This window comes from Hibiscus syriacus, unplaced genomic scaffold (genome assembly GCF_006381635.1).
Source record: "Hibiscus syriacus cultivar Baekdansim isolate YM2019G1 unplaced genomic scaffold, ASM638163v2 tig00002880_pilon, whole genome shotgun sequence".
NCBI classification, from domain to species: domain Eukaryota; kingdom Viridiplantae; phylum Streptophyta; class Magnoliopsida; order Malvales; family Malvaceae; genus Hibiscus; species Hibiscus syriacus.
The window spans coordinates 948455-960155 of NW_024061952.1; the positions used below are offsets into that span (position 1 = coordinate 948455).

The 11701-nt window shown below is 33.9% G+C and overlaps 2 protein-coding genes and 1 pseudogene across 2 annotated transcripts; 2 read left to right on the forward strand and 1 right to left on the reverse strand.

Annotated features, from left to right (window-relative positions):
• The first annotated feature begins 2878 nt into the window (after positions 1 to 2878).
• LOC120161403 (probable serine/threonine-protein kinase PBL16) lies at positions 2879 to 3788 on the forward strand. The gene is made up of 2 exons (XM_039171670.1): positions 2879 to 2973; positions 3245 to 3788. The coding sequence occupies exons 1-2, from the start codon at positions 2931 to 2933 to the stop codon at positions 3619 to 3621; spliced, it is 420 nt and encodes a 139-aa protein (XP_039027601.1). The 5' UTR covers positions 2879 to 2930; the 3' UTR covers positions 3622 to 3788.
• Positions 3789 to 6430: 2642 nt separating this feature from the next.
• LOC120161414 lies at positions 6431 to 8474 on the reverse strand (annotated as a pseudogene).
• A 1752-nt stretch (positions 8475 to 10226) lies between these two features.
• On the forward strand, positions 10227 to 10823 carry LOC120161304 (E3 ubiquitin-protein ligase ATL41-like). Its single transcript, XM_039171584.1, has one exon. The coding sequence runs from the start codon at positions 10227 to 10229 to the stop codon at positions 10821 to 10823; it is 597 nt and encodes a 198-aa protein (XP_039027515.1).
• The last annotated feature ends 878 nt before the right edge of the window (positions 10824 to 11701 follow it).

The window sequence follows — 11701 nt, forward strand, 5'->3', positions numbered from 1 at the left end:
GATTCCTTGGGGAATTCAATAGTAGCATAGCTTGTGTAGATAAAATTTTCACCTTTCTATCTTCTTTTTAGCTTGTGTAGGAAATAAAAGGTGTTAGCAAGTAATTCAAATCCTTTAGCCTGATAGATGACTTTAATTTCAATTTTGGTTAAAATGCATACAAGGATTCAATAGTGTTGGCTATCGAACGAAAGCCGGAATAGTTACTATTTTCACCATCTTGTCCTACGTTCTCATGTACATGGAGTTCAACCTCTAAGCTAAATACAATCCCTCAAACAAAAAATACATGTTTCTTTTTTACTAATCGTACATTTCTTGGCTGGATAGATATGAACCCTAGCTTTTTGCATGAATATGGTACTTAGTGAAAAACTGGTTATGGTAGAATTGGTCATCCTGGTTGAAATGTGTACTGGGATTTTGATGGAGTTGGTCAATAGATCCAGCAACATCTAATGGTTCTGCTTGTCAGGATTTCACAAGCAAAGGAAAGTCGAAACGAGGGCATATCTATTTGAAATATTGTCTCTTCGACGATTATCGAAGAAGTTGGTCTACTAGAAAGAAAGAAAAAAAGCAGCATCGTTTTATGCTAAAAGAAGTCTAAATAAGTTTACAACAAGAGTTCACTTTCTTGCTTATAAGTCCACATTTCTAGCTACGTCTTTTACACTTATACATTTATCTGGTTTATGCATAGGTCACAAATGGCAAACCTGGTGATGCTCGGAAATGAAATGGTTCGACATTTCGAGAATAACCCGTTCTGCCCTGTTGCCATATTGTTGACTGCCAAATGACTAATGATACAATCTCTGGAAAGTTCTCATTAAGAAACTAGTTAGGCAAAGATGATGCCAATCTCTATCACTTCAATCAGTTGTATATGTTTTCACATTGTTCTGTATGATTATATGGTTATTGATACCTTCTAATCAACAAATGCTTATTGTTTTGTATATTGTTTATTATTCTCCACGACCACGAGACGGACGGCGGCGGCGCGCGAGAGTCTCCCTTGTTCTCTATCACTCAACAAGGAAGTGGGAAAACCAAGCCTTAAATACCGTTCCCAATAGTATTTCCAATACTATGTGGGATTGAGCATTACCAACACTTGTTTCCAATACAATGTGATTATTCAGGAAACAATTAACAATCAATCTATTTAAGCAAAACATTAAATAATAATATCACTATTTAAGGCTCAATCCCACATAGTATTGGGAACAAATGTTGGTAATGCTCAATTCCACATAGTATTGGAAACACTATTGGGAATGGTATTTAAGGCTTGGCTTTCCCACTTCCTTGTTGAGTGATAGAGAACAAGGGGGACTCTCGCGCGCCGCCGCCGTCCCGTAAAGTCTCGTGGTCGTGGTAATACGTGTATTTGCTAATACTATCTTTTTAGAGAAAATTCTTAAGAAACAAATGCAATACCGTCGTTGCGATTTTGGACTATCGCAACGAATTTGGAATAAATCGCAACGCGAACTTCGACTATCGCAACAAACTTGGACTATCGCAACGAATTTGGAATAAATCGCAACGAATTTGGAATAAATCACAACGCGAACTTCGACTATCGCAACGAACTTTGAATAAATCGCAACGCGAACTTGGACTATCGCAACGAATTTGGAATAAATCGCAACGCGAACTTCGACTATCGCAACGATCTTGAAATAAATCGCAACGCGAACTTTGACTATCGCAATGCGAATATGTAAATCGCAATGCGATAGTCGAAGTTCGCGTTGCGAATCTGGAAACTGATTTGCGATACCGGAGATCGCGTTGCGAATTATCAATCGCATTGAGATTTAGTTGGTCATTTTAGCAAATCCAAAAAAAATTGGTTAAAATCATATATTATAAGGCATTTTTGGTCACTGATGTTATTTTCTCTTTAGAAATTATCAAAATTCAAACCTACTAAGTGGTCTCGATGGTTGACGGAGTGTTTTTTCTTAAAAATTTTAAGTTCAAACAGTAACGTCTGCAAAGTATATGTTTGTTATTCATGATTATAAAAAATCAATAATTAAAAAAATTCTAAATATGCTCTATTTTGTAATCCTCAAATTAATAAAAAAATACTAAAATTTCAAACAACAGGACCCTTAGCTTGAGGTAAGCGTGTTGCATTAGCAAGTAATTTACAGTAAAATAGGGAATTGTTGGTAAGGTGGTTGCGGATGGAGTAGAGTCGGCTGATGTATGGTAGTGTAATTTAAAGTGCAGTAGTTGTTTTGCGGTTGGCCTCTCATTTTATAAATTTGTCAGTCTACTATATTCAAAATGCCCTTTTAATTTTAAGGGTAAACTACTCTAATGGTCACTAATGTTTGTGTAAGTTTTTGTTTTCACAACTAATGTTTCAAAAGTAAAAAATGGGTCACTAACGTTATGGTTTGTTACACCACTTTGTTTTAATTTATTTTTAATTAACGGCGAGTGACCAATTTGTAACAAACGATAATGTTAGTGATCGATTTGTGACTTTTGAAATATTAGTGGTGAAAATGAAAACTTACACAAATATTATTGACCATTGGAATAGTTTACCCTAATTTTAAAAATAATTTACAATTTTTTTTAACTAAACATGCTTTCTCTATCCAAAAAGGGGGAAAAAACTAAACATGTTTCATATTTTAAAAAAAATGAATTGTGACGAGTTGATGTATTATTTATTTTTCTTGAAAATTACAATCTTTCTTTTATTTTTTATTTGATTTAATCGATATGATAATAAAAAAAGGAAAAAATAATTTTTTAATCCATATATTTGTAGTTTTTGTCAATTTGACTTTTAATCTTTACAAATAATATTTTTTATCGGATAAATTGATAAAATCTCACGTTTTGGCCTAGCCAAAGATGGACCAGAGGAAGACAAATCTCACGTTTCCACTCGCATAATGGCCACATATGGCTATGCAGCTCCCGAGTTCATCGCGACCGGTATCTTCTAACTGCTTTTCCATTAATATCGGGTTTTATTAAGAGTCAGACGCAAAATTTTACGTTAAAGATACAGGGTTTATAAAATTTTAAGAACGAAAATAGATCATCGATAAAAAGTATAAAGAATACTATCTAATTTATATGAGAATTTTGAATTTTTAGAGAGAGAGAACTTCCCTCCACTCCCGTCCATCGCTGCTCTTATATCTTGATTGAATAATTAGTATAGTGGTGAAGGGCTTGTTTATGTTTCGTTTTCTTTTTGCAGGGCATTTGAGTCCTCGTAGCAATGTGTACAGCTTCGGAGTCGTCCTTCTCGAGCTTCTCACCGGAAGGAAATCGCTCGACAAATCATGGCCGGCTCGCGAACAAAACCTCACGGATTGGGCTCTTCCTCTACTCAAAAAGAAGAAGAAGTTGGACAACATAGTAGACCCCAGGTTACAAGGAGATTTCCCCATCAAAGCCTTCCACAAAGCAGCCATGCTATCTTATCACTGCCTCAACCACGACCCGAAAGCGAGACCTCTCATGCGAGACATTGTCGATTCCTTGGACCGTCTTCAGCTTTCTCCTCACCCGCTTCCGACTGAAAAAAACCGCAATCACCGTCTCCACCGAGGTACCGGATCAGTTGAATGTTAAGACTTTTACAGAATTTGGTGCTCCTCTATAATATAACAACCTTCTTGTTCCAACATACACATACATAAAATGTATATGTATATATGTATGCATATGGAGGCAGGTGGTGGTCATTCATTTGTTGCTGACATGGACGAATGTAGTGAGCATATTGTTTGTGGGAAGCCATCTAATGGATACAATAAACTATAATTCTTTTTCTTGTTTCTAAATTTCTAATTTATTAACTGAATCAACGGTTGAGGAACGTTTAACTTCAGCACAAACCCAATACACAAACCCTATACAATTTGAGGAGATGAAAACATTTTTTTTCTTATATTAACTTTTAATTTATATTTTTAAAGGAATTTATGAATATTTTTTTTCACATGTAGTAAAAAGTTAGGAGGGTAGGAGGAGAATATGCTTTAATTTATAGCTTACCTCTCATCAACATTGTTTATAAATTATAATGTTATCATAATGATCATCCATAAATAAAAATATTCATTGTACTTATATTAGCCTATATATTTATATTTCTTTTTACAAACTTGATGATTCTAATGCATATATTACAATAAATGTTAGTTTTATGTTTTGACCACCTTAAGCTGTAATTCCCTTATTAGCAATAAGGGATAATAGAAAGAAAAAAAAATTCAAAGAAAAATAATAAAAAATTAAAATAGGGCGTAAAAAGAAGAGAGAAACGGGTGGGTGTTTCTGGTGGGAAGAAAACATAAAAGCGCCGTATTAAGTAAGAGTATTGGACTTGAAAGTTTTGGACAGCGAAAGAGCCAGAGATCTTGTGCTTTAAACATCACGAATGATTTTGCAGAAGCCATTGTTAAGTTTTATATTCGTTGGCATATCTTGAGGAAGAGGGAAATGGAGAAAGATTTCTTGTTGCAATGGGGGAACAGAAAGAGGCCGAGTTGTTTCAACAAACTCAAAAATCAGCATCACCGCCACTTTGTCAACACCAGCAGCGGCGTCGGTGGCGGAGGCGGCAGCAGCTCCACGACGCCACCACAGTCCTTACCTTTGCCCAACAACAAGAAAATGGGTTCCTCGCCTGTTGCCAATCGTCACAAAATGTAAGATAAAAACGATTTCTTCACTTTTTTTTTGGTTTATTGACTGCCCAGAACTAGTAAATGAGTTTTGAGTGTAATGATAGATCTGGGATTTGGGGACGCATAAGCCAAGATCGGCATTGACATCACCGGAGAAGGAAGATAGGTACTATGCAACAAGGGGATCGAGTTCCTTGATGTTGGATGATAATAACAATAACACAAAGGGTTTGATGGATCAACAAGTTAAGTAAGTTAAGGAAGAAAAAGAGCAAGATTTCATGGCCGTGTAGGGATACAAGCTTCCCCAAAGGCCTAAGAAAAGGGCTAAGTTGATCCAAAGAAGCATTCTCGTGAGTTCAAATCTGCCCTTTAGATTCCATTTTGCGGAGATTTAGATCTTCGTTTTTTGTTTTGCTGATTTATGGGGATTGGTCTTTTGTGGACGTGGCTATCAGATCTCTGCCAAGAGAGGTATCAAGTGAGGGAGAAGAAGACTTCAAAGAAGGTATAAATTGTTTAGTTTTGGCATTTTTGAACAAACCATTTCTGGGTTTTGATTGATAATGGCATTTGATTGCTTTTTGTTACAATGCAGAAACCAAGAGGATTGAAGGCCATGGGAAGTATGGAAACTGATTCTGAAAAAGATTGACTGATAAATTCAATGAAGAATGAATGAAACAAGTTCTGTTGCTTTTTGGGCATGGAGAGAAGAATGACTGATAAACCCAGAAGCACACATTCCATTACTCATGACAGTGATCATTTTACAATTTTCTTTTTAAAATTTATGAATATTTTGTAAAAATTTCAGTGACAACATAACAATTCAGTAACTTCTGGTCTACTTTATCTTTGACTGAAATCATACAAAAGATGAAACATTAAATTATATATATTACGAGGGTCATTGTCCTAACTCAATTTGTTATGATCACAACGTAAATATTTAAATTCATTATATTATTTAAGTTAATCAATATCTCATCTAAATTGTTAATAATTATCTTAATCTTTTTTATAATTATTAAGCCAATGATTAACAATAAGATTGAATATAAAATTAAATAAAAACATTTCTTAAAAAATAGTATTTTTTTATTTGTTAATTGTATAAATGGTCACTTTTTATTTTATTTGTAGCAAATAAAGTTCACTTTAGGCGTGTTATTTATAAGTAGGTTGAAATAACTTTATGTGTGTGTTCCATTAGATTATTTCTGATTAAATTAATTTTTCAGTTATCTAATTTTTCCTCTAAAGTAGTTTTTTTTTTGTAGTTCCCTCTCAAATGTTCACTTTAGGCGACGGTCTAGTGTTGTTTTTTTTAAAAAAAATTAAGTCTAAATAAGTATCATTTCTGTTTCGATTTTTCTTATTTTCATATATTCATGAAGCGTTTGTTTTTGTTTGCTTCTAGGACACAATTTTCTTTATCCTTATGATAGTTTGACAATTTATGTTTCATTTATCACGACTCATATCCTGATCGGAAAAGCCTTTTACGACAACTTCTTGATGTATTCAAAGCTGTCCACAGAGTAATATGTCATATTAATCATCTCAATCTTCATGCCTACATTAATATTACGTCTTAATTTGAATAGACGAGAAAATTATCTAAGGAGGTTCTAGTTTTATTTTCTTCATGTCCTTTGAATTTGAACATTAAGGTATGCTGTCTTTGTTGTATCTTACCTTTTTTATATATATTAAATTGTTTTTTCTTTTTGGATTTTTTGTTCAATTTCTTTCCCTCAAAGAACTTGCAGTAGAGATGGAATCATCTGGTGAGACTGAGAAAGAGGAGTGACATTCATATTCAAGATCCTTAAATCCCCAGAATTCTTCTTGCTCCTCTTCTGGCAATTTCCTTTTCTCTATATGTTTCCCCTTCCACAAGTACCTCCAAAACCTATTATTTTACATAAAAAAATTGTATATCAAATGAATAATTTAGTCAATGTTAACATTTGCTTTACGTGATTCATGGCAACAAAAAAAGAAAATGTATCAGCAATGGCATATGTTAGTATTTCCTTTTCTTTCTTTCTTTTTTTTCGGAGGATCAGGAGATGTGATCGGTCTCGTAGAAGGTTAAACCTAAAATATCGGAGACATCAGATTTAGGTTAGGTGGAACCGAACATCTTTAGAACAGTGCAGCCAAGAATCACCAAATTTAAGTAATCAAATTATCCTTCAAAAATAACTTGGTTTGACCCCTGAAAATTGCATCATCCCATGATAAATATATGTGTGTAAGTAATCAAATTGCAGGTAAAACACTACCTCGGTCATGGTTGGACGCCAGGCCGATGACGCTTGAATGCAAAGCGATGCCTTGAACGTAAGTCGCTTTAGCTGCGAGCTGTCGAAGGAGCCTCGGATCCACCAATTTCTCCATCTCTTCTCGGTTCAACAGAGGTTTTGCCTATGGAGTTCGAAAGGGTAAGCAACTAAGCAAGGGTATGGCAATGTCACGTTTATGGTTATAGAAAAAGACACTGCAATTGCAGCATTACCCAGCAGTGCAAGCTTTGGTGCCAGGCGTTGACCGGTTTCCTCCCAGATATGATCTCTAACAAGAAAACCCCGAATGCGAACACATCTGTTTTCTCATCCACGGTTCCGTGCATGAAGTACTCGGGTGCTAAATGGCTAAACATTATCGATTCCGTATGATTATTCCGGTGTAAAGACTAGATAATTCATTGTTGAACTAGCATACCCGAATGTCCCTTCAATCGGAGCAATGGAATGGTGTGTTCATTCAGAAGGAAGCCATTTCGCCAGTCCGAATCCGATATCTAAAACGTCAATTTCGAAACGAATTAACCACCGAACTCGAAAAATCAAAATACTACACCGGAAAAAGTAGAGCATGGTTCGATAATTTGGTACCTGGGGTTCGAAATCCGCAGTCAATAGAATATTGGATGACTTGATATCGCGGTGAATTATCCTTCTTTGGCACACTTTGTGCAAGTAATGGAGTCCTTTTGCAGTACCAATCGCTATCTTATACCGTGTTTTCCAGTCAATTGGCGGTGAATTCGCATCTGCGTTGAAAAAGCTCGAATGAAACCTAGAAAAGAGAAACAATTCAACCTGGAAACATCGAAATAAACAGATATTACCATGGAGACGAGAAGCAACGGAGCCTAAAGACGAGAACTGGAAGATGAGAAAAAGGCCATTGTCGATGCAACAGCCTAAAAGTCCCAACACATTTGGGTGACAACATGGCCTATTGTGCCGATCTCCGTCAAGAAATCCTTCTCTTTCCTTTCGTCACTGTAAGTTTTCGTTAGCCTCTTCACTGCAATCTCTTCCCCATTGTTGAGCACTCCTCTGTATACCTCTGCATACCCTCCTTTTCCCACCAAATTATCTGCTTTCCACACACACATACATAAATCAAACGGAAGATCAACAAAAAATGAAACCCAAAGAAGCAAGACGAAGACAGACCTGAGCTGAAAGCATTGGTGGCGAAAAATATCTCTTCAAAAGAAAAGCACTTCCACGAAGGTCTTTGAGCAGCTGTAGCAATCAAGATACCATCTTTGTCTTCTTCCTCGAAAACCCCACGGCCGTGATCGACGGCGCCATCTTCGAAACTGCGTCTCTTCGACGAGAACAAGCGTTTCAAGCTATTAGCTCGGATATACTTCATCGGGGGAACTCTCTGTTTCATGCAGGAACCAAGAGAGATTGCGTTGGAAAAAGAAAGAGAATCTCAAAAGCGGTTCAACTATCCACTTTATTTCTGTTTAAAATGATTAAGGAAACATTTATGGAGTTAAAGAAGAAACGGGGAAGTAGGCGGCGTGTATTTATGTTTAATACAATGAAATAAATTTGTTAAAGGTTTAATAATTACTAGTATTTATTTTTTGAGTTTTTCTTATGCTTTTAACGAGGCATCGTTGTGTCTCTTCTGGTATGTATATGTATATTAAATACAAGGATTTGCTTTATTCTCATGTATATATATGATGCTTACTAGACTATCCTATTATTTTTTTATAGAAAAGACTTGGGTTTATTATTTAAAATTTTGTTTAAAAATATCATATTTGAATTGATAATTAAACTAAAAAAAAGGCTTAATATACTATACTTTTCGATGCTTAAACTATATTTCAAATTTACTTTCGGTCTTTAAAGATTTTTCATTAAAAATAGATATCTAATATTTTTTTCATTATATTTTTAGGTGTCTGTCGTTAAAAAAATTATTAAATGATATGTATCGCATTTATATTTTTTATTTTTAAAAAAATAAAATGTTATTAAAAATATTGTTTTAAAAATATCTAAACATGACACGTATTACTTTAACAGTAACTACCTAAAAGTATAACAAGAAAAAATTAGTTATTTTAAATACACCTAATCATAACACATATATATAATTTTATTTAGTAAAAAAAATTATTATATAATATTCTCAATAAAAGAGACCCATTAACTTAAACATAACTTAATATTATTAATGAGATTGATTCAAGTGGTAAACATATTGATATCGTTAAGCAATGTCTCAGGTTTGAGTCTTTGTGTATGCAGAAAATCTCCGCTGGAATACTCAACCACCGAAATTAGGTGTGTGACTCGAGTCGATCCAGATTAGTCAGGGCAAAGCCTTAGAACTAGATGACAACTAAAAAATAACTTAATATTAATTGTAGACATTTTATGTACAAAATTATCATAATTATTTTTCTCGTTTATTTTTATAAGATGATCATTCCAAATCAATTTACTCTATATGTAAATGTCAGGATTTAAATCTTTAACTTTATTTTAAAAAAACTAGTGTCTTATTCCACTAGACCAATCGATTATTAGTTAAGTTATTTGGATATTTTAATTCTTACTTTAAATCAATTATAAGTTTTAGTTATTTTATACTAAAATTATTTGATTTTCCGTATAAAAAATTATATGTTATATATAAACACAATATGAAAAAATAAAAATGTAACGCAATAAATAAAATAAAACAAACAAACTATGAATAAAAGAACATATAAAATTACTCATAAGTTAAATTATATAAATATATAAATAGAAATTTATTAATAATTTTAATGATTAAAAAATATTATTTTTTTAAAAAAGTCTAAATTTAAATAGTTACATCTATAAATATATTTATATCATTGACTACTAATGAAAAATTAGAAGCAAATACTTCTTTGTAATATATATATGCCAATTGCATGGAAAATGCAGCAGTAAAACAAATAGGCAGATGGAAAGTCAGACATCAATTCTTCATTAAAAAATAAAAAATAAATATATGTAATTAAAAAATTTAGTAAATAATTATTTTTAACCAATAACACCACTTAATTCATTATATTCGTACATCATCAATAATTAAATATAAAAAAATCGACTATTTTGAAATTTCAACTATGAAACCCAGCTGCCGACGCATTCAAACATTTGACATATGTGTATGTATGTATATAAAACAGAGGATACTCATTCGTCTCATTTACATTACCAGAATTCCAACACAAAATCTATGGCGGACGCCGCAGATTCCCCTGTTTTACGCGACACTTTCGATCTCAGCAGCCGTATTTTGTTCGCCTTCCTTGTTTCTGTGTCGACCATCGTTTTCCTCGTTATAGCATTTCATCTTTATGTGAGGTTCGTACATAGACGCCGTCAAGCCCGCCGCCGCCATCAAGCGTTTCTCGGACGCATACGTAGCCTGGGCTTAAACACGTCTGGTGAGTCGCCGCTCGATCCCGCGGTCATCAACTCATTGCCCATATTCCAGTTCAAGCAAACCACCGGACTCGGTGAAATTTATCATAATGGTAAGTCAACCGAGTGTTCGGTTTGCTTAACGATGTTGGAAGAGGAAGACATGGCCAGAGTTTTACCAAATTGTAGACATATCTTTCATGCCGAGTGTATAGACAAGTGGTTGTCTTTGCATTCCACCTGTCCTCTATGTCGAGTCGAGGCTGAACCGCGAGTTAAACCCGAGGCTCGTGAAGGTCCATCGACGGTGATGGATGAACATTCATTGGGCACAGAGGGATCAATGTCCAGAGTTGAATTACGTGGGGAAGAACGTAAAAGTCGTCCACAAGATCTAGAAAGACAATGATATCGTAGTAATTATATTTACATAATGTACGAGTATTGTTTTAGAACAAAAATATATAAATTAATTTTTTATTTAAGCCAGTTTATATAAGACTGTATTATTTCAATAAAAGAGTTGTAACTTTTAATAACTAACTAATATGAACTTTTAAAAATAATTTATATAAACGGGGTTGATTCAAGTGGTAAGCAGCTTGATATCGTTTAAGCAATATCTCAGGTTTGAGACCTTGTGTGTACAGACAATCCCTATTAGGAGATTCACCCACCAAAATCAGATGTACGACCCGGGTCAATCCAGATTAATCAAGACGAATCATTAAAACTAGAGGGCAACAAAAAAAAATTAACTAATCGTTTTGCATATGCTTCTTCCAGTCATCTCTAATACTCTAATACATCATGATACTTTTTTTTTTAATTTCAAAGTTGATTGTCACCACTTCCTTAAATCATATTAAATTATATTTATAACGTAAGATTTTTTTTTTTATAATTTTATCATATTTCTAATAATTTTGATCCATTTTATTTAAAGTAAATAAAAATCTTGATTGTATCAGAAAAATCAATAAATAAAAGTCAATAGTCAAATCAACAATCAATTCAAAGGATTGAAAAAGGAATTGTATTTGCGACACTTAGAATCTTAGCAGCCGTATCTTGTTCGTCGCTCTTGTTTCTCTATCAACTGTTGTTGTCGTTGTCGTAACATTTCATCTTTATGGGAAGTGCGGCGGACACAGACGCCACCAAGCCCGCCGCCGACACTAAACGTTTCACGTATGCATGCGTGCAGCGTAATCTAAGTCAAGAGATAAAGTCATAATTAAATATTGAATGTATCTAAAATATTAAAATTTTTTAAAAAATATATAA